The sequence below is a fragment of the Trachinotus anak genome, unplaced genomic scaffold (genome assembly GCF_046630095.1).
Source record: "Trachinotus anak isolate AG129_WGS33_773 ecotype Australia unplaced genomic scaffold, CSIRO_AGI_Tana_v1 ptg000003l, whole genome shotgun sequence".
NCBI classification, from domain to species: Eukaryota; Metazoa; Chordata; class Actinopteri; order Carangiformes; family Carangidae; genus Trachinotus; species Trachinotus anak.
This window is the reverse complement of record NW_027273854.1, coordinates 17,819,481-17,842,725: the sequence shown is the minus strand read 5'-3', so window position 1 is coordinate 17,842,725 and position 23,245 is coordinate 17,819,481. Positions and strand designations below refer to the sequence as shown.

Genomic DNA, 23,245 nt, shown 5'->3' with positions numbered 1-23,245 from the left:
AGGCTTTCTTGCACACACATCTGCCCACCGTGCTTCAGCAACACAACCTTGAAAGCAGAGCATCACCACTCCCACACTGAACAGCTGATGAGGTGTTTTCATCAAATGCTGCCCTTTTTGAATCCAAACACCTTTGTTCGCTGTGACTGAAAACCATCTGTCCACAGCACTTGTCTACAAAACAGCTCATTCCCACTGTGTGTGTTGACCTTTGCGATGGATTACATGTAAGGTTTCCTTATGACTGCTCTTCAGTGTGGTTTGTGCGTGAACACTGCACAGTGTAGCAGTACACCACCACTCCTGTGTCAGCTAACCCCTCCCACAGCTCCTCCACTTTTCTTGTTCTCCACATCTTGTCTTGACTTCTACAGTTTCCCCTCAGCTGCCATTTCTTAATAACATGGCAGACAGCAGACATTTTAAGGCGGAAGTGTTTTGTGTAAACATCATTTCCCCATCCAAGTTCCTCAGAGGAGCCCGTGGTTGTTTAACGTTAACACAACGTCTGAAGAGTTGAAGAGAATTTATCAACTCTGGAGCTGTCACCAGCTGGCAGTTTGTAATGACAGCTCTCGACCTGACTCACAAGTCCTAATGAATGAAGTTCTGAGTGTTTTACAATTAGAAAGGTGCCCAAACCTTTGCAGTTACTGTTCATTTTTTCCTATGTTAAAATAAAATGTGTATCATATATTTTGAAACAAAAAAGTAACAGTGTGTTACATTTGAAGAAAGGCAAATTTTTGAATGTGTGTTTGCTGCTGCGGCTGTATTTAACCTCTTTCCACTTCACAGAAATCAACAAAATATGGAATTTGCCCAGGTGTGGCCAAACTTTTGAATGTTCATGTACATGTACAATAAACTTCATTTTCACATCAGCATAGCACAAGTTCATGACCTTTTTAGAGACTCTTGTCATTCTGTTCAGAATGAAACCTTGTCCCAAACACAAAGAGCCTTTGTTCCTGGTCTGATAATACCTTACAATGAGCCCGTAGATGTCCCTCTGAGTGGAGCCTCTTTCAAACAAACAAACAAACAGGGAGGAGGATAATGGAGGCCGCCTGACCAGCAGCATGCTGCAGGCACATGGGTATTCAATCAACTGACAGTCATGTGAAGTCAAAAATGCCATTTCTACATATTAGGGGCAGCATTTTGGGACAGAAACGGTATTTCTTGTTTTTGTGTGTTCTCTCCTGCTGCTGTTCACTGAAGTGTTTGTGTACTTATAGGAAAACATGCGCTTGTTATGTTATGTGGGAGAATGGAGGAGCATGCGAGAAAGGGAGAAACAAAAGAGAGTGCTGACTGGTGCTGACCTCGGCACAGCTTGAATAATATTTCCAAGAAACAGTGCATTCAGCCTATAACTGGCCCTTGGTGTGCACGCTGTAATTGGTCCAGGCTTTGGTCCAGATAGCTTTGGGACAATCTATATGTGGAGGCACGCCAAAGTCAAGATGGTGCAGAGAAAAGCATTTCTGCCAGAAAACACTTACTCTCTGTGGATGCTGGCTGCATGTAAATGCCCTCATTTTTCAAGGGAAGCATTTGATTTAAGAAGGTTCGAGCTCTGTTATTTCAACATTAAAACAGAGAATTATATCAAACATGCACAATAGCTTATTAGGACAAAACGTGGACACAACTGAGAGTAGATTTACCTTCTAATATTATACTGTCATCTAGGTGCTGTATTTGGGTGCAAAGAGGCAGGATCAAGATTACTACTCTCTGAACAACATATCCATGAAAGACCTAATCTTGTTTACCACAGTTAGAACTGGGTTATACACAGTAGAAATTGTCACCTGACCAGATTCAGCAGCCCAAGCTCTGTAAAAGGCAAGCTGCAGAGTTTTTAGTGTTCTGAAAACTCAAAGATCAAGACCACAATTAGAATTCAAAACTACTTAAAACTGTACAGTGCTAAAAAGCTTTCCTTTCAATGAGCTTTAAGCCCATCATACTGCCTGAGCCTTCAAGAAATAACTTAGTCATGATGTAGCTGAGGATACTGAATTTTACTTTGTTTTCTGTAACCTTCACTGCCTGTGATGTCAGACAAATCTGCTTGCTATGGTGCCACCTAGTGACACTGCTGCACAATTACTCCTTCCACCCCAGAGCAGTCCACTCAGCATGACTGAATCATAACGGTTGTTCTTGTAGGACTGTACTGCAGTCCACCGATGAGAAATAAAACTGACAAAACTGAAAGAAACAGTTCAATAATGACAGGAAAGCCAAAAATACACAACAATATATCCACATCTTTTATTGTTGTCTGGGGATGATGATGCGATCACCATGTACAAAGGACCACACAGGAAGTAATGTCACTTTGGCTACAGTAAAGTGGTACACAGTGCAAAATACCTCGCTAAAAGCCTACATTGTAACATATTGTACACTGGAAATATACACTGCTTATACAATATATTCACAGGTGGAGTGGGACTAAGACTCCAGATGAATGTTTGAAACATCCTCATATCAAATTGTAAAGTCATGCTTGTCACATTAAGTGCTGCGGTAGCCTACATCACTAGATGAAGCACAGAGTCAGTAAAGCAAACAGGAAGCAGTGTCAGGGTTTCTTTTATAGGCTACATCATTTGTATAAAATCTGATTTTACAGCATGGCAGTGGTGTCGGTCACATGTTATACAGTGCAGACCACAAATATTAGGACGATTACACAGGTTTTCAGCACGTTCAATTCCAATATTGATGTGAATCTGCTCAAATAAAAGCTGATCTTCGTCGTATCCATGATCTTATTTCAAACCGAGTCTGCTAAAGCTCAGAAAACTGTCCAACTGTCCAAATACCTCCAGTCTGGATTGTATGCTTTCATTTGCACCTTTCAGAGTGTAAATTCTCTTTTTCCCACTTTTTTCTTTTTTTTTTTTTTTTGCAGTTGTAAAGGTAGAGGGTTGTGATGTCGTACCAGAAATTCACATAGACCTGCTCAAGCAAGAGTCAGAGCAATAAGACGTGAGGTTGCCTTCAACTCCATAGGCACTCATTTATCTGCATGCGGTGTCTTAACATGCCTCTGAGAGCTTAATATATATATATATATATATATATATATTCTATTTTTTCAAAATATGACTTTCAATGACAGGAACAGATGTCTCAGTGATGTAGAAAAAGGTAGTAAAAGCCCTGTGTGAGCTCAAATGGTTCATGAGGTTATGTTGTTTCTGTAGCATGCGAAAGCTCGATGTAGCCTACAGGGTACGGCCCTGCCGCAGGGCTGTACCCCCACTCTCACGCTTTGATGCTGAGGCACGTAGCTGAATCTACCTTGTCGATAAATGACCACAGACAGCGAAGCAGAGCCAGCCCAGGCCGCTCCACAGGGATCTGAGACTGCACACAGTTTGATCACAGCCTTCCCTAACTGTTTTTTTAGCGCTCCTGTTGAGCATGAATGCAACAAAGGTGGGATAAAAATATATATTTACTGCTTTTGATGGTTGCAGTTCTTTTTTTTTTTTTTTTTAGCACAAGAGAATCAAAGTAACTAATTACAACCAAAGCGCAAAGACTGACTCTCTTCTAGTTCCAGCAAACAAAAGCATAAAATACTCACAGAAAAGCTCCAGTTTGAATTAATATTTGACTCACGTCAGCATTGATCAGTGTTTCTGTAAATCAGCCAGATTTTGCCCTGGAGGAATCAATTCAACCCTGACCCCCTGAGCTAAACCGATCAAATGTTAATGAGGAAAATGTTAATATCGCTGTCATGAGAGATCAGGAAGTTTCCACACTTCGCGTCTGAAGGTTCACTCTTGTGTTACTGAATTTTACAAAAAAAGCCCACTGTCCTCGTTTGACACTGCGACACAGATATTCCAGTAGACATTAGTATCTCTCGTCAGTCGTGATGCAGAAAGGGATGACTGTACTGTACAGTCCATCCTAAACTGATACAAGACATAATGTAGTGACATTCCTCTTAGTCTTCCAATAACCAAGAGTGACTATCTTGCTACAGACATGAGCCCTACCCCTAAACCTGGCTGGTCATGGTCATATTATCTTTTATCCAGCTTGTAATACAAATCTTATCAGTGCAGTCTGAACATAGAGTTACAATGATGAGTAATTCTTTACTCTGCAGTGTTGAAACAGGGTCTCTTTAGCAGCAGTTGAAGCAAAAGCAGAACATTTCTCCTCCTCTTGGGCTCGGGGGGAACGTCTTTGAACGTTAAGTCTCTCAGACGTGTTTATTCACTGCACTGTCAGTCCAGATCGAGCTTTGCTCGGCGATCAGTGAGTTCGGTCTTCATTTCTAACAAAGAGCTACTCATGACGAGACTCTTGTTCCAAACCGTTTGCCTTCCCTGTAACTCTTGAGAGTCGGACAGGGATGTCTAGATGAGGTTTAAGTTACGTGAGGTGATGTTTGGGCCTATTGAAGACTCAGAACATAGATAAAAAGGCGACCACTTTCCTTTTAGAGTGATTGTATCACTGCAGCTGGCATCCTCGACAGTCATCCTCAGGCTCGGTGTTGTCAGAAGAGTAAGAGCTCTCCTCACTCACTGTCAAATGCAACACAGTTATATGAGACAGATGTAATATATGCATATTTGATGTTAAGACACACACACTTCAGACACACTATATAGGTTTCAACTGCAACACAAGACAAGACAAAAAAACAGTAATTAACTTTGCAAAATATATGAAAATAAAACAGTATGACTTACACCACTCGGTCTGTATGGGGAGGAAGGCCTTATCACCGTTCTCCCTGATCATCTCCTCTATCTTATCCAGTAGGACTGACACACTCCTGTCTTTGCCGGGGGTCTTACTGTCCAGGACGTGGTAATAGTTCCCACAGTATTCGAGTAGTCTCTGCAGCTCCCGCCCGCCTCTAAGAATGTGTTCTTCAATTGGCGTGCGGCCCAGCCAGTCACCACAGCTAAAGAGCACCATGGTGTGGAGACACGCACCGTCGCCAAACAGAGTCTCTATGTGAGACAGGAGTGTTCGCCTCTTCCTGGCCGTGAGGGACGAGACAACAGGGAGGACCAGCAGCAGGGTGTGGGGTCCAGGGCGCAGGAGGGCAGCTCCACGCTGGGACTCCTGGCGGATGCGCTTCGGGGTTCGCCTCACCGAGAACCAGTCCCACCCTGGGGTGTCAACGATGGTGACCCGACGGCCGGATACGAGCGCCTGCCTCCTGAGGCACAGCTCTGTCTCCTGGCCAGACTCAAAGTACCGGCGGCCCAGGATGGAGTTCCCCACCGAGCTCTTTCCAACGCCCTTCCAGCCCAGCAGCAGCAACCTCAGTTCTGTAGACAGAGACAGACGAAGAAAGAAAGAGATGAAGAAATGAGGAATGGAGAGAGACAGAGGCCATTAAGAGTCAAAGAAAAACAATATTGATTGACCAGTAATGAGTAAGCTATTTCCTAGAACGCCAGTTTTTGCGCAATCATCTCTCCCCTTCATAGCATGACTCACTCAGTTACACACACAGACACACACACACACACACACACACACACACACACAACTCCCTCACACCTCTGGGAGGTCCTCCAATCATCTGCTCCCTCTGTCTGGCGTGCTCCTCCATCCTCATCCTCTCTTCCTCCAGGGCTCTCCGGGCCTGCTCCTCCTCCAGTAAAATCAGCTCGTTCACCTCAAAGTACCATCCTGCATCACAGCAACAATCAGTTCTTCAATTAACTGTTTTCAATCAGCTCCATAACACAATTGGTGCGTTCGTTAATAATGCGCTAATCAGAAGATAGAAGCTGCAGACACGGTGCTCTGCGGGACGTGTTGTCATTTAGTGTATCACAGCACAGATGTGAAGAACTAACCTTGGTTGTCAGTGATCATTTCCTCCACCTTTTCCATCAGCTCGGGCACCTGTGTGTTATCCTCTGTCTCTTTCCGAGTGTTATCGAAGGCGTGGTACCTGCAGGTAGACAAACGCGTTTTGAAAGGGGCGCTTTACCAATTTTACACATGCAGTTCAGTTTACTCATCGTGAGGAGGCATGGGGTCTAATGAAAGACACCATCAAGTGGGAAATGCAAGCTCCAGTCTTTTTGCAGATTGGTCCCTCATAGTAACCAAACGTCAGGATGTCTTGACCTCTGCTGCTTTGAGTTTAGGATCTTGTGAGCCCCCTCACTCTATAGAAGTGCAATGCTAAATCTCTGGAATTTAATGAATGCAAACAAGAACAGTTAAAAGATTAGACGTGAAGTTAGCTTGTGAAAATAGTTTTGGCCGATTTAGCACTGCACTCCTGTGACATACTGAGCACACGAGGGACAATGTATAAATATATAAAAGTATTTAAAATGAATGCAGCAGAATCAGAGATATTGTTCTTTCTATTGCACACAGCCTTCTTCCTTGGTACACATTACCCACAATCCAACTTGACCACTGACAGACCACTTTTCATATTAAATCAATTCAAGCAGTTTATGAGACATCGTGCAGCTCCCTCTGAAGCCACAAAAGGTTCTATATTGAACTTTTTTCACATTATCTGATACAGTAATCCTCCCCAGCAGCTATAAACACATTTTAGTGCTTGCACACTTGCAGGGGGAGCTGCAACCCTGAACATAGAGACAAGTGGTTCACAAAGTGGGGCCCAGGGACCCCCTGGGGTCTTTGAGGGGGTTCCTGTGGGTCCCCAGAAAAAAGATGAATTATTTATTTGCACTATAATTCCTTCCATAAGATCACTAGTACAAAGTGATGTAATGCTCAGCTAAGCCGATGTGTGAGCAGAGCCGGTCACTGTCACAGTGACCCAGTGGGCGTGTTGATGATGTTTCTATCCTGACTTTTGCGTGCTCTACCCAGGCACCTTCCCTCACCTAAACCAGTTTCTGGTTGTGTGCTCCCTGTGTGGGTCAAAGGTCAACTAGTTCATATGAGAAAACATCTTTTGCTGTATAAAACTGGTGGTGTTCCCCTTTAAGCTGTGTACTGAACTGCTGCCGCACTGTTATTCCAACCGCTAGATTTAGTAATCATTTCTCATTGCACAGTATTACCAAAGGGCTGACAGACAACAGAGCAGGGATTTGATGTTCCTCTGCTCAGAGCAGGCTTCTGTCAAATCAAACAGAGAAGAGAGAGAGAGGGAGAAAACAGGCATCATACCTGCTTCCACATCTTTCCACCAGCCACTGCAGGGCCTCTCCAGTATTTGCTATGTGCTCCTCAATGAAGACACCTTTGGGCAGCTTGTCCACCCCAGTAAAGAGCACCATGGAGTACCTCCAGGTCCCTCCACCCAGGGCGCCCAGTTGCTCCTCTGCAGCCCTCCTGTGGGTATCAGTGAAGGGCTGGGTGACCGACACCACCAGCAGTATCGCGTGGGGTCCAGGAGGGCAGAGGATGGCCCCCATGCACGGCCCCTCGCTGTCCAGGCTCGGTGGGGGCCGTCGTGGGCTGTCTGACTCTGCACCTGCGTTGTCATTGTCGTCAGCTTCAGGGTCCTCCTCCGGGTCAGAGGGGATGACCCATGGAGGGGTATCGACCACAGTGACACGCCGGCCGTAGATCTCCGTCTGGCCCACGTTGCTGTGAGTCGTCTCTGTCCCAGCATCGAAGACCTCGTCCCCGAGGATGACGTTGGCAGTGGAGGTCTTACCAGACTGTGGGCCCCCCAGGATCAGCAGTCTGCGCTCAGGGGGGTGGCGGCCCCTGGGGTCACCTGTTGAAGCACAGACAGACTGGATTGAAGTTCCCTCTGAGGATGGGTTTGCTGGTTTTATTTCCACAGTGCTACCTCTCAGAGGAAATGATCCCGATCCTTTATTCTGTTTTAATCCTCTGTTTCATCTTGTCCTCAATGTGCTTTTTAGAGACGAGGACACGTCTCCATTGTTTCCACAGCGATATATATCCTACTCATGCTCTGTCCCTCCTTCCTTTCTGTCCTCACTCTTTTTCCCTGTTGTCCTCCTCTTATCTCAGTTCCTTGCTACCTCATACCTCTCCTCTTTTATTACCTCCTCTTTCATTCTTGTCCTCATCCTCTTCTCTCCCCCTAAACCCCCTTCCAGTGTGCCCCCTCTTTGTTTTCTTCTGTCCTTAGCCTTTGGAAGAATTGGGTCATAGAGGAGGAACCTTGGACTCCTTCCAGAGAGAACGGCACGTGGACAGAATACAATTTACTTTGAGTAAACGTTACCAGAAGAGGATAAATGCTCTGATGAAAAGGTGAGACAGAGAAATGCGAATGGCAAGAGGAACGATGTGAGCTCTGTGGTGATGAGGAGAGGATATGGAGGGAGGTTTATTGATTTACTCACTGCTGCTGACACTTTCCATGTGAGCTGCTGAACACAGGAAGTTGTGTCAAGCAACAGTTTCCCACCACTGTGGGACATGGCTGTTGGAAACATAACATGGGTGTTGGAGTTTACCCTGCGTGCTGTGACTGAGTGAATGACTGGTGATGGTGATGATGATGATGATGATGATGATGATGATGATGATGATGATGATGGGGGACCTGCGGCGAGGTGTGCTGCAAAGAATGAAAACCCCACTTACCAGTGTCAGAGGCAGAGGACACAGCAGCCATCTTGTGTGTAGAACCTCTGGCTTCCTCCTCCTCAGCCCCCCTCCTCCTTCTCCTTCTCGCCTCCACGGTGGATTCCTCTTCTTGCCTCTTCAGAAAGCGACGGAGCCTGAGTGGCGTGCGAAAGGGTGGCAGCTCAAATGCTTCTTGGCTCTCTCCTTCCCTTTAACCCTCATTCTACTGCGGTGTAACTCACTCTGTCTTCTGTTCCCTCTGTCTACCTACCACTGCCCCCTGTCCTCTCCTCATACCCCCTCTGCCATTCAACCTCTTCCCCTCTTTTCTTTTTTTCTATCTATTATCTTCCACACCCCCTCAACCTACTATGGCTCTTTTCCGTCCTTTTCTCTGTATCTTCTCTCCCCTTCTCCTCGTCCTCCAGCGCTCCTTCTTTTGTCTTATTTATCTGCCTGAGCAGAGGGGAAAGATTGTGCAATGCAGGAGACTAGAAGCCAAATCCACCCCTGCTGCAGCAGCTCCAGGAAGATGTCTCGTCATTTTTCTTTCTTTCTTTTTTTTTTTTTTTTGAGGCAAAACAGAGGAAGCTGTTCCTCCCACTTGCTTGTATCACACAGCAGCAGCAGCAGCAGCAGCAGTAGCAGCAGTGTGGCACTGTATGCAGACTGCAGTCAGGACAGATAGAAAGATGGATAGACAGAGAGAGGGAGAGAGAGAAAGAGAGAGAGAGAGAGAGAGAGGGACCACTCTGTTCTCTGTTTACAGCTGGATGTATTCCCCAGATGCTGCATCATGCACAAACACAACTATTTATATGATGCCTGCAGACACAGAGGTATTGTGAGGCAGTGGGGGCATGTATACTGCATGAATACATTTAAATATTCATATAAGACACGGCTTACATAATACATAAAAGCTCCTATAAATAGTAAATGACTGTGAGACGTTATCTGGTTGAACTGAAATCAAAGCACTGTCACCGTAGTGTGAATAAATTCTCAAGGATGCATCATGTGTGGCAGAGAAATTACATAAATCACCCTGAATGTCTGAGCTCATCTTTGGCAGGTTAATTATGTTCGCTATATGGTGAGACACATTCACGGACCTACAGGAAATCACGTAAGACAGAGGGTTAAAAAACATTTGCCGCATGCATTTTGAAGACGGAAATATCGACAGTGATACATTTAGTGAAACGTTTTTGACGTACTTTTATGTTACATAGCAGTTTTTGCGCTTTTATTTTATCATGAACAAAGAAAGTGAGGAGCAATTAAACAGTGACATGTGACATTCAGACCTCACGCCGTATGCCGTATCGCAGTGTCGTAAAACCGCGCTGCCTCGTCCATGTGATGCGACCAAGCTGAAGTCGGCGCGGCAGCTTGACAAACGAGTGCGTGTGTGTGTGTATATTTGAGTGTGTGTGTAGGGGCGACGGTGCAGGGCAGACCTGTAGGTTTGAGCGGACACCACCGGCTCTTGCAAACATGGAGGCAGCCGACGAGTTCATGAAGTACCGTTCCCCGCTGGTGTCCAGGTATGCCAGCAAGGAAATGGCCTTCAACTTCAGTGACAGGAAGAAATTCACAACCTGGAGAAAGCTGTGGATCTACCTGGCTAAAGCTGAGAAGGTTTGACACATTTGTAGCCTCCATAGCCCGTGTCTTTTGTCGGTTTTTTTGTTTTGTTTTTTTTGTATTCACACATGCACCTTTCTGTCAAGCTTTACACGTCTTATGAACTAAAGTTGGCGACCTTCAGAGAGACCTATCAAGTTCCCTGCTCTAAATTTAGTTTAAAGGAGGGTCCCAGCAGCACTTCAGAGCCTCAGGCACGCATGTCTACTTCTCGTACAATTAACATTTAATTATTTATTATTACAGTTAGTTATCAACAGTTTTAGGCCAAAGGGAAGTTTTATTATATTAAAATATTTCAGACAAAATTGATTCTTTTTGGGGTTTATAGATAAGTGAGTTCAATCAGTGCTGATTGACCTCCTTTAAAATTCTTTTACCCATAGATTTTCTTTTATGAACGAATAATGTAGCCCATAATATCAAAATACACGAAAGTGTGTATATCTGCAAACTTTGTTTTCCAAAACCACATTAGGCCTCCAACTTTCATGTACAAATGATCTGCCAATGATTTGTCCCTAACTGACTAATGGTTTTGACCATAACATCTCAGAAAATAGTTTAAAAAATCTCATTAGAATTTCCAAGGTGACAATGTTAAATGTCTTGTTTTGTCTGACCAATAGTCCAACACTTTATCATTATTATTATTATTGTTATTATTATTTCAGCGTGCGATACAATAGAGAAAGGCATCAGTTTCTCACACTGGAGAAAGTGGAGCTGGGGATTGTTTGGCATGGATCGGCTAATCCACCAATCAACCAACGGATTTAGCTCTTATGCTTAAAAAATGCTGCTGATAAAAACTTATATAGACCTGCATTGAGACAGTTACTTTCCTCTTTGATGACCCGTCCCATTACAAATACTGTGAATGTGGTTTACACTGTTACAACATAGAAACAAAGGACCCAACATGTTGGTCAAAATCCAGCAGCGATGGTGCAACAAACCCCAATCTTTTTCTTTTGTTTACCCTTGTGATGCTTTCAATCTGATGTGTTTTTTTTTTTCTGAAACTTTGGGATCTTCACTTGAAATTTAAATAAATCTTTGTGGGTTTGAACAATGTTTGGCTGCACAGCAGAGTCTGTACTGATGGCTCCAGGGGTTGTGAGAACATACCCTCTGAAATACAGCAGCTCTCTTGACATTTAGCTTCCAAACTGAACTGCTACTTGATCCCTTTAAGGTCCCACAGCCCATAGTTTAACATGGGTGGGGTCAGGTTTTATCAATAAGACGTGAGGTTTGTTTAATCAAGCAGAATTTCATAGTAACTGATGATTTCAGAGGACATCTGTTAACTAGTCCTGCGGCCCTGATAATTCCTTAAAGTGACTTCTGCATTTGTAATATTTGAGGGAAAGCAGGGGGGCAAGCCTCTCTCACATGCATCACCTCACATGACCTGTTAAACACACACGCACACACACTAATCAGAGCTGATCAGAGTCCGACTTTTCTTCTTGTCCTGTACGTTGAGGTCTTCTTCAGGGGGTTTGCTTTGCCACAGTTTGCCTGCGTCAGGCTTGTGGCTGCCACTGTGTGTGGAAAATAGTGTCTAGAGAATGTCACAGTAACAAGAGACCACCCCCCTGAGAGGTTTCTGCTGTTTTGGCTTCAAAACTAATCATATTTTCTTGCTATGAGATTCATTGTGTTTAGCCACCGTTTACCTGGACTTGACCCTCCTTTAGTTTGACCTTTGACACTGCAGGTTTGGGGTCTTGAGCTGTGTTGGAACACGCAGGGAGAGAGGTACTTTCAGGGGTGGGGACCAATTTCTCAATCAGCCCATGTTCTGTATTCCCATCACATGACTGCTCTATCCCAACAGAGAAAACCTAAATCTAATCAGGACACTGTGCATCTTCTCACGAGGACAGCACATGCCCATCAAGACAGTTGAAAAGACAGAGGAGACAGCTATCATCTGACGACCCATCTGACTATTATTTTTTTCTTATCTTCTAAGAGAATTAATTAAAGTAACAGAGCTCGGCAGTCCTTCAGAAACGTTACATTTAGCCGAATATGCTCAAATATTATTTCTCTTAACAGAAAACCCAACATTACCAGTGTGTAAATATTCATATATATCCACTCTGGCTTTTTATTTACCTGGAAAGTAGAGCTGCATCAGTTAGTCCATCAACAGTTCAGAAGTTAGTCAGTTTATTGTGTAAAATATATTTTAAAATATATATGTAAAACGTATAAATATTCTTTAGTTTGAGCTTATCAGCTGTGAACATTTGCTTCTGTTATAGCAAATATTTTAGTTAATGATTCCGGTGCTATGATGTCTCTGTCTTCATCATTCTCCTCCTCAGGCTTTGGGTCTGCCCATCACCGACGCCCAGATCCTGGAGATGGAGAGTCACGCAGACGACATCGACTTCGCAATGGCGGCCGAAGAAGAACGCAAGCTCAGGCACGATGTCATGGCTCACGTCCACACCTTCGCACACTGCTGCCCCACTGCCGCTCCCATCATCCACCTCGGAGCCACCTCCTGCTACGTCGGAGACAATACTGTAATTATGATGAATGAATATTACACACACAGCTTTTCAGCCAGAACTGTAATCCAGCATTTTGTTACCGACTCGTCCTGTATGTGTGAAAGTTCTCAGCAGTGCTTAAGTTGTGCAACAGCAACTCAGTCCCATCTAGAAAACACAACGCAACGTTGTGTAGTTCCTCAAGTACAAAGTTTTCCCGTTCTCTACATCATTGTGTTTTTCTTCCTCAGGACCTGATTATGCTGCGTGATGGATTTGACATTCTCTTGCCTAAGGTGAGGCTCAGCTGCACACCCACCCAGTGGTGCATCTGTGAAATCAGTGGAAATAAGGGCATAGTGGCTCTGTGTGTCTGTATGCCCCAGCTGTTTAGTAACAAGTCAACAATGTAGAAATAATCACCTCTTTTTTTTTTTTTTTTTTTGGTTGCAGTGTTTTGTCACAAAACAGTACAAACCAGGCATAAGTTCAACATGTGAGGGCTGCGTGGACTTGAGTATTAACTGTGGGTTATGCAGGAATTAAAGCCTCTGTTTTGATTTCCACAGTTGGCCAGAGTCATCGACAGACTGGCAAACTTTGCAGAGAAATATGCTGACCTCCCCACTCTTGGCTTCACACACTACCAGTGAGTCTGAACACAGCTTCCTCACACGCGTCCTACCTGTGACGTTTCCATGTGTCTCTAACTAACTGCGCCTGTCTCACGCTCTCTCTACAGGCCCGCCCAGTTGACCACGGTTGGGAAGCGAGCTTGTCTGTGGCTGCAGGACCTGGCGATGGACATGCGGAACCTGCAGAGAGCCCGTGATGATCTGCGTTTCAGGGGTGTCAAGGGGACGACTGGGACCCAGGCCAGCTTCCTGCAGCTCTTTCAGGGGGACCATGACAAAGTATAAATCATCAGCTTGATTTAAATGATGAACTTAGCGATTTAGTCTTCTGATCTACTCAGTTGTACCAATTATTATGTTCCATGTTTTCTTCCACCAGGTGGAAGAGCTTGACCGGATGGTGACAGAGATGGCTGGCTTCAAAAAGTAAGACGCCCCCTGCTGCTTCCAGTGTTCAGAAGAGTCGTATCAGTTCTTACCATAATGGAAGAAATAAAATAACGGTGGCGTTATTTAACAGTTGTTGAGACTTGCTCTGTTATTGTTCCCATCGTAGAGCCTACCTGGTGACTGGGCAGACGTACAGTCGTAAGGTGGACGTAGACTGTTTGTCCAGCCTGGCCAGTTTGGGATCTACTGTTCACAAGGTATGGCCACAAAAGCTGGAGACACGCAGACGAATGTCTCCATCTAGTGGTGTTTTAATGGAAGTTGGGTCATCTGCACAGCACTGTGGTAACCCTGCCCCTGGTACTCATTTCTGATGTATCTGCCTGCTGTAGATCTGTACAGACATCCGCCTGCTCGCCAACCTGAAGGAGATCGAGGAGCCTTTTGAGAAAGAGCAGATCGGTATGTTCTCTCATTACTTAACCCTTTATGCAGTGGCAAAGAAAATGAAGACAAAACATCTGCTGATGTGAAGATGTCACTGTGACGCTCTCTTGCCCCTCCAGGTTCTAGTGCCATGCCTTACAAGAGGAACCCCATGCGTGCGGAGCGTTGCTGCAGCCTGGCCCGACACCTGGTGGCGCTGATGGCCGACCCGCTGCAGACGGCCGCGGTGCAGTGGTTGGAGCGGACGCTGGACGACAGCGCTAACAGGTCGGCAACCCATGACATACGAATTTGCCATCACACCACATATGCACTGTAGTTCATTGAAATTGCTTTTCAGTTGCGGATAGTAGCAGACAAAGTGAACACCATATTAAAAGTTGAGGTTTTATCTAAATAAATCCTTTTTAGTGGATGATTCGAGCTTCTTTCTCCTGGATCCTTCCTTCTTCCTCTTCATGCTGAACTCATTGCAGGAGGATCTCTCTGCCCGAGTCCTTCCTCACAGCGGACATCATCCTCAGCACGCTGCAGAACATCACAGAGGGACTGGTGGTTTACCCCAAAGTCATTGAGAGACACATCCGCCATGAGCTTCCCTTCATGGCCACAGAGAACATCATCATGGCCATGGTGAAGGCTGGAGGAAACAGACAGGTAGGAGGAGATAGTTACACTGTGAGCAAGCCAGCACCGACATAATCAACATCTGAGCATTAAGCACTAATTCATTTATTCTGCTAGAGACATAATTTACTTAAGTCTAGATCAATTCTTTTGATGCCAATTATACTTAAACATTTATTTTATTAAAAACCTCCCTCTCCTTCTTTGTGTAATAAGTGTTTGAGCTTAAAATAGATACTGTATATAATCACACACTGGTGTCATGAATGTATCCTTACTGACTCTAGAGTTGCAATGAACCAGGCATCACATCACAAATCAGCTACAAATGGATTCAGATTAGCTCTCTACACAGGCCTCCATCTCTCCTCTGCGTCTCTCCCTCAGGACTGCCACGAGAAGATCCGTGTCCTGTCTCAGGAGGCTGCAGCCGTGGTCAAACAGGAGGGAGGTGATAACGACCTTCTGGCCAGAGTCCAGAAAGACCCCTACTTCGCCCCCATCCTGGGGCAGCTGGACGCCTTGCTGGACCCCAAGACCTTTATCGGCCGTGCTCCGCAGCAGGTACGACATGAACCGTCCCTCGTCTTTTTTTTCTGGACTGGATTCTCTGCCGTTACTTTTGAGTACTCATATACTGCACATACACACACCAGTTTTTTTACTTAAGGACATTAAATCTGTAGAAACTAATGTGTCCTCCTGTTTTGTAGGTGGCCAGGTTCCTGTCTGAAGAAATACACCCCCTGCTGGAGCCATTCAAGGCGAAGATGGATGTCAAGATTGAGCTTGAGCTCTAACACACACCCACTGACTCGCACACAGGCCAAGAGAAAGACACTTCACTATGGCGTGTGGCTGCGGTGAACGCTGCATTGTACCTCAATAAAGAACAATTGTTGAATTGATTTCTCTTTTTCATAGTTTTCATTTCTGCCGGCTGCTTTTGTATGAGAATTTTAATGAAATATAACTACTACAAAAGGTGCTTGATAAAATTATGGTAATTAATTATGTTTGCAATGTACACATCATCTTTACTGACAGGAACCAAAAGTAATATGTGCCTCTAGGGCTTTTATAATGTGTGTCATATAAACATGCTGATTAAATACTGGATTAATTATTAATCCACCACTTTATTAGCACACTTTTATGAATGATTCTGCGATCGTTCACGGACACCAAATGTTGGCTTTCAGTCATTCAATGTGAAACAAAATTGAAGCTCTTATTTCAGTTAACGGAAAGGAAAAGGTAAACTGTTGAGGAGAGGAAACCTGGGAGGAACTCGTTCAAGAGGTCGTTAATCTAAAACCCTCGGCTCAAAGTCCAGCCCCTTTAAATAGAAACAGTCGCTGTATTTTACAGTATACTGCCCTGCCTGTGTATATATTATTTCCATTGCTCTTGACCTACATCTACACCTCTCCTCGCTCAGTAAGTACTCAGCTTTAAGACCAGATACTCTACGCAACCATTGTGATCACTTGTCTTGTAAACTTCTGACACAAAGTTGACTTATCGCTCTGTGCGTACAGTGTCGGGACAAAGTGCAGTAGTGTCCCAGCTCACATCGTGCACTTGTATCATCATGATCCTGGTGAAGACGGAGTGAGTTGTGTTTCATCAGGTTCTAATAGAGAACTGTGTCTCAACCAGCATCGAGCCGTTCCTCAGCACAGAGTGAGTACAAATGTCTCACACGGTTCCTTTGAACTCATGGTACTGTTTTATAGTAAATATAGTTTATATTTTAATATTGCAGTTTTACATTATATTTTGTTTCGATTGGGATAGGAGGCTTTTATTTTTATGTTTCCCTACATATGAACCAAGCAGCAGCTGTTGGGCAACATGTGGCTGTGGGCATTGCTCCCCATCTGCCTGGCTGTCTTTGGCACTGCAGGCATTTGGACTGTGTGAGTATTCAGCTCCCTCCTCTATTAACATTGTCTTTCAGTTTTCTTAGACATTTAATGTTTTACACATCTTATGTCATTTCTCAAAACTGAACACAGGAAATGCTCTCCTGAGTGTTATCTGTGTAGCAGATTAGGATGTATTCACAACAAACAGCATTTACTACTTAATGATTTCAGCTCAATAGGCACTAATATTGGTCAGTGCTGATAGAAGACTGATCGTAATTATATTGTTGACTAAAATACTGCTTTCTTCACTGAAATGTGTGAGAAGCTTCTGTTGCTGGGTTCTGGGTCCTAAAACTACCCACAAGTGCTGGAATGATGCTGTGAATCCAAAGGTGAACTGCTGCACACTTTCCTGGTCTGGGACCAGAGACCTTCACCTTGATTGCAGTTTTTACATTGTTTCCTCATTTGTCCTGTCTAGTTGTTGTTTTTGGATTAATGGGCCTTCCCACTATCAAAAAAATAAAAACAATGACAATGACAATACGATGAGGTAATGATGTGAGTATGACAGACTCAATAGCCTATTGAAAGTAGAACAAAGTACAGATGTACAAAACACAGTTTTATAAAGATGCAATATATTATGTCAGTATATTATATTACATAACAAACCTCATGTTCCTGATGAGCTGATTTACAGAAGAAACACAGGTGCCTGCCTCTCTTCTGATTAAGCATCCAGTCCAGAGGTTAATCAAAGACAGGCTTGAAGTTTCCGTTCAAATGTGCAAAAATATGACATTAAAATGTTGTTTAAACTTCCATAAATCCGTAAATTCCATATCAGAAAAAAAAACAATACATGCCCCACTGAATATTTTATGTCTCATGCATTCAGTCATGATACAGTTGTTTCTTCCCATTAGGTTTGCTGTGGCTGTAACAAATGGATCAGTCAACCTCACAGACGGAGTCCCTTATATCAGGTTGGTATAAATCTTCTCTGTCCTGAGAGATGATGAAGAGTAAATAAAGTATTTAAAGTGAATGGACAACCTGCTGTTTCACCTCTTCAGGTGAACAACAAATCCCTGTCGACTTGCCTTAATTTATATTATAGCAAAAACCCAATTAACAAATGAATGGTGAATGATAGTGATTCTGTTTTCTCACCCTCTCGTCTTAGCCAGTGCGGCACATACAACCCTCAGAGCTGTCTCTTCGCCCAGATCTGCAACATCTGCTCTGCTTTAGGTAATGACAGATATATTTATGCCAGTTTTGACAGGCTATAGTGGGAGTCGTAATTTATTAATGTTCCTGTGTCCCTACATGCTATACAGCATGTTCAACCTGCTTCAGAGTTGATTTAGAGCTACTATTATTCAGGGCTGTAGAAGTCAGGTTTCCATTTGAAATCTTGCTTTTTTTTTTTTTTTGTTATAAACATTTGTTCATTTTCTCTCTCATACTATGCTCAGATTGAGGAATTGCTTTTACAGGAAACTGTGTATGCAGTTATCCCCTAATTTTCTGATTAGTTGGTGTTTGTGGACCGACATGCTCAAATTAGATTTCTTATTATCACAACATATAGATCACATATAGAATTTTTAAAGTGACATCGTCTTTCTTTAAATTTTTACTTTAATCATAATTCTATGTAACTTCTTTGCCATTTCCTCTGCCTTCTTCTCCCTCTCTCTCTCTGCCTGTCTCTCTCAGCCCTGTGGATTGTGGTGATCCGCTTCCAGCAGGTCAGGGATTATGGTGACCATGGAAAGGCCAACACTGCCAGCATTGTTTTGGGATTCATCGCCTCTGTCGGGATCTCTGTCATTGGCAATTTCCAGGTAATAAAAATAATAAAGAATGTTTTTTTGTTTTTTTTTTTACTCATAATAATCACTCTGTGCTCATTAATATCTCCACCTCCTCTGCCTTCACCGCTTAGCAATCAGTTTTGATGGGAATTCACCTTTTGGGAGCATTCCTGGCTTTCTTTCTCGGCCTGGCCTACTTCTGGATACAGCTGTTTTTAACCTATAGGGCTCAGCCATCTCAGGACAGATGCTGGGTGGGGCCTGCCAGGGCGACCTGCTGCATCCTCTGTACCGTCCTGGTCATCGCTAGTATCCTTCCTTCCTGTATGCATTAACAGTTAAAAATGAAGTTTAAGGTAAGCTGATGATAACGTCCTTGTGAAAAACTGAGCAAACAAGGAGATTTGTTATTTTGTTTTTTTGTTTTTTTTTTTAATAATTTCAGAAGGGATATGTGCTTTTTATTGCAACCACAATTGTAATGCACAACTATCCCCTTGACATATTTTTGTTTGATATACCCCTGAAGCCCTGCCAATACTTTCAATCGACATCACAATGTTCCAGCTTTATTTAAACTAGATGTCATTTAAAAGCACAAATTATCTTCTGTTTCAACAATTTATCCACTACATTAAGCCATTTGTTTAAACCTTTATCGGCAACTTTTAGCTAACTTTCAACAAACTTTCAAAGCCTACTGTTCTATTTTATTCATTCATCCATTACTTTAGCTAACTAACTTATTTCAACTTTTTTATCTATTTTATAGCTATATAGCGATTCTATAGCTATTTTATCAGTTATCTGTTACTTTTAACATTAGCAAAATGTTCTAACTTTTTATTTATTGTTTTCAGCAACCTTTTTCAACTGTATAGATAAGTTTAGCTGTTTTAACATTTTAACTATTTATCCATTACTTTTAGCTAACTGTTTAAACTGTATTTACTTTCAACATTAGCTCATAATTTTAACCAATTAGCCATTACCTTTAGCAATTTCAACCAATTTTTTGTTACTTTTAGCTATTTCAACCTGCTACTGCAAACTATTATGATCATTTAAAAGTTACATTTAGCCAACTATTGTAACTGTAGCCTATATATTTTTTTTTTGGAAATTTCAGCATTTATCTACTACTCTATTTATCTGGTTGGGAATCACTGAGACTGTAGTGTTTACAGATTTAGAGTACAATGTGTCTTTTACACAATAAATTTAATAGAATACAATTGTTGGGAGGTAAATTCACTGGATCTTTATAATTGTCCATTTTGTTTTTGTTTTGAGAGTTGTACACAGATATATTAGATGGATATTCACACTATTTGTGCGAGTGCAAGAGAATTAATTTGAACTCATACACTCTTAAATGGCTGCAGGTACTATTGGTCTGCTTTATTTTTCTATATGTATTTTTTTTAAAACTAGTCTTGAATGCCTGACATGGACAGCATGTATTTTGAAAGATCCCCCACATTTGCAACAACACACCAGACCAAAAACTAGACAGAAAGGTACAAGGGGAGGGCACTAATACAAACATGGACTGTATCACACAAAAGCTACATGCACCCAAGCCCAGCTAATGAAAGTGTCAAACAAACTGCAAGGTTAACTCAAATTTTAATACATGTTTTGATTTACTTTTTAATTTTACACTATGCATTTCCTTAGTTTTCTGTTCCTTGACCTCTTTCCCCTCCTTCAGTGTCCGTTCTCCACAATCGTGGCTACCCCTCTGAGGCTGCTGTGTGTGAATGGGCCTTGGTCATATTGTTCTTCTGCCTGTTTGGCCTTTTTGCAGCTGAGTTCAGACACATTGACTGCCACCACCTCACTGTCCAGAAACAAGCTTTGAGGGATGATTGTAGCCCTGCCTCAGTAGAGACAAATGGCTATGTTGCAAATGCACTCAGCTGAACACAGACACAACACTTTGGTACCTACAGTTGTCATGTAGTCTTTAATGTATAATGCCTGTGCACTAGATTCACAATGTACATTTTCAAATCCTGTACACTATTGCTGTTTCAGTGTCTTTCAGTCACTCAGTGAGGAGTTTATGATATTGCTTTTTATTATATTTATGTATTAACCCTTTTTGAAAGATTCAATAACAGATTTGCTTGATAGCTGTATAGTTGAATCTTTTTTTTATAAAAGGTGTATTTAACCCTGAACATTGTTTTCCTTGTACATTGTCTCAAGTGTTAGTAACATTTAGTAACTTTACCTTTTTATATATATTTGCTGTTCCAGGGTCAGTGCATAAGGATAGTAGAGAATGTATCATCTGTCTATCACTAAAATAATCTATAGTTTGTATGATTAATTGATTACTCATGCCCTATCAAAAAAAAAAAAAAAAAAAGAATCCACAATAATATTCAAAAGCCCAAAGACATGTCATCAAATGGCCTGTTATGTCTGACCCCAAAATGTTTTGGACAAAAATAGCAGAAAAGTCTCACAGTTGAGAAACGGGAACTACAGAAATGTCTTGGATTATTAATCGATCATCAAAATAGTGACAAAATATTTCTAAATCGACAAATAAATTGATCAACTGATCATTTGTTTTTGTTAATTTTTATTCAGCATTTGTAAGATAGTCGAAACTGCATGTTCCTGGAGAGTTCTGAGCTTCTAAAATCTGGACTTTGCATGTGTAGCAGTAATTACATACTAACACATGGTGGCACCATTCAACTATCATTCACAGTTTGAACTCTCTTTAAATATTGTCCATTAAATAAATATTCTAGTTCCACAAATCATTCATGCATATATCATTATCTCTTCTGAAACTTTTTTCTAGGTGAAATCCCCTTAACGCTTTCTCAGCATGTTATTTTTATACTCTGCATTACATTTTTCTTTGTGTGTAAAGAGTAAAATGATCTCATGATTAGTGCCTCGACAGTGAATACCAGGAAAAGACTGGTCTTCCTCGGCCTCACTCCCCACCTGTCAGCTGGATAATACAACAGAGGAAGGGGAACAGAAAAGAAGGATGGAGGTGTGAAGGAAATGTTGGGTTAGCAAGAGAAAGAAAAAAAAGTTTCCTAATGACATAATACATAATGAGAACTGTAATCTGCCTTTAGATACATTTTAAGTGCTTTTATTTTGAATCATTGATCAAAGCTTTGTGATACTACTCAAAATTCCTGTTATTACAGTTCATCTGAGGATTTAGACTTGAAATTACCGCTTCACAGATTATTATAATATTATAATAAAATCTTACCTGCAAACTGAAGATGCCTTTCACATCCTCAGAAACAGCCCTGACCAGCAGGGGCGCTGTGGAGCGATCCTGGACGATGATTGTTTTACTGATGGGAAAATGCAGCTCTGGCGCCGCGCCAGCATGTTTCTGGAAGATGCCTCTAGTTTAGACAGAGGTTCTACATTCAGCACAATTTGTCAAGGCTGTTTGAGATGGACAAAACAATGAAGCTCTCATAGCAATGCTGATAGTGGGAGAGGTCCTACTCTTGGCTCCAGCACTCAAACTGCTTCTCTCATCCAAGTTCTCTGTTTATTTAAATATATCGTCTTGGGGTCTGTTTGCACTGTCTCTTTGTGATCAAGTTTTCACTTTTGTTTGTATCTTTCATTGATGTAAAAAAATTACAAGGGGCATGCGGGGAAGCTTGAGATGGGAATACTGGGCCCCTAGTGTCCTGCTATGTCCCGACAGCATTCTTTCACATACTCCATGCTGTGTGATCACCAGAGGGGGGCTTTGACGAGCGGGCACAGGGATCAGACGGACGGCTCGGAATTCTATGGGAATTTCTCGAGTGCTGTTAGTTACCAGTGTTTCTGCTGCAGACAGCACGCAGATTTCCTACCCACACTTGTGGTTAAACAATGCTGTCTCGGGTCTCTGATAAACTTGTTTACTGCAGCTGACTGGCGGCATAATCTTCAGGTCACTCTAACTTGACGAAGTTACATTTTGATTATTGAAAAACCAGAGAGCTTGACATGTGCCCACCTTGCACACAAACCTTTTAGCCATCCGAGGGACCTGACACAAAGTCGCCTCAGATGGTGTAAACATTTGAAATCATTTTCAAAGTGCAGTCCCCAATAAAGACAAACTGCACCTTTATTTATCGAAATGACAAAATGTTTTGAATTATGCAGCAGCTCATACAGAGGAATTCAGAGGGAGAGCTTTGGTGCCAAAACACACTTAACCCTGCTGTTTTCATTAGTGAGCATAAAAGGCTTCTGATAAAGCAGGAAAACTCATAAAATCACCAGGAGCGATGTGCAAAGACTGGGAGGCCCTTGATGTAAATGTCAGAAAAAGGTCTGGATCCTCTATTGTAGTGTAAGAGAACGTGGTTTATGTGACACCCGCCTTGTTGCTTTTGACTTTAATTCAAGAAGGAGGTAATAGCAGGCATGCTTTCTTGGTCTATACTGTAATCTCTCCTAACACCTGCTCGTGCCCTCGTCTCTCTTATCCCCTCAACAGCTCTTGAGCAGAAACAATAGCAAAGCTTGCCTATCATGCAGCGGAGCAGTCGCCTCCAAGTCCGCTATCAGACATCAGAGTGGTCGCGTTCAGCCACTCGGCTTCTCGCTAACAGTGCGACCTGTCAGCTCTTATCATTGGGAAGCCGAATCCTGTGCATTCCACATTCAAAGGCCACTTTATCTGCAAGACAATTTGCCAAACTTGAAGGCTTCGAGAGCAC

General features: G+C 42.7%; 3 protein-coding genes across 4 annotated transcripts; 2 read left to right on the top strand and 1 right to left on the bottom strand.

Annotated features, from left to right (window-relative positions):
- Positions 1-2,262: 2,262 nt before the first annotated feature.
- LOC139618361 (GTPase IMAP family member 8) lies at positions 2,263-9,641 on the bottom strand. Its single transcript, XM_071474230.1, has 6 exons — positions 8,578-9,641; positions 7,177-7,732; positions 5,868-5,965; positions 5,566-5,697; positions 4,740-5,330; positions 2,263-4,571 (listed from the first exon to the last, which is right to left on the bottom strand). Exons 1-6 carry the CDS (start codon positions 8,606-8,608, stop codon positions 4,498-4,500), a joined length of 1,482 nt encoding a protein of 493 aa, XP_071330331.1. The 5' UTR covers positions 8,609-9,641; the 3' UTR covers positions 2,263-4,497.
- A 272-nt stretch (positions 9,642-9,913) lies between these two features.
- On the top strand, positions 9,914-15,729 carry adsl (adenylosuccinate lyase). The gene is made up of 12 exons (XM_071474232.1): positions 9,914-10,203; positions 12,552-12,755; positions 12,974-13,018; positions 13,292-13,371; positions 13,465-13,636; positions 13,737-13,783; positions 13,914-14,004; positions 14,140-14,209; positions 14,314-14,461; positions 14,671-14,851; positions 15,209-15,385; positions 15,535-15,729. Exons 1-12 carry the CDS (start codon positions 10,060-10,062, stop codon positions 15,619-15,621), a joined length of 1,446 nt encoding a protein of 481 aa, XP_071330333.1. The 5' UTR covers positions 9,914-10,059; the 3' UTR covers positions 15,622-15,729.
- A 273-nt stretch (positions 15,730-16,002) lies between these two features.
- On the top strand, positions 16,003-22,173 carry tmem150b (transmembrane protein 150B). Of its 2 annotated transcripts, none has more exons than XM_071474234.1 (8): positions 16,003-16,261; positions 16,363-16,507; positions 16,622-16,743; positions 17,625-17,684; positions 17,885-17,952; positions 18,424-18,551; positions 18,653-18,830; positions 20,236-22,173. In XM_071474234.1, exons 3-8 carry the CDS (start codon positions 16,679-16,681, stop codon positions 20,445-20,447), a joined length of 711 nt encoding a protein of 236 aa, XP_071330335.1. In that variant the 5' UTR covers positions 16,003-16,261; positions 16,363-16,507; positions 16,622-16,678; the 3' UTR covers positions 20,448-22,173. The 2 variants fall into 2 exon arrangements, with proteins under 2 accessions (XP_071330335.1, XP_071330334.1); XM_071474233.1 differs by having other exon boundaries at positions 16,005-16,261; positions 16,664-16,743.
- Positions 22,174-23,245: the final 1,072 nt, after the last annotated feature.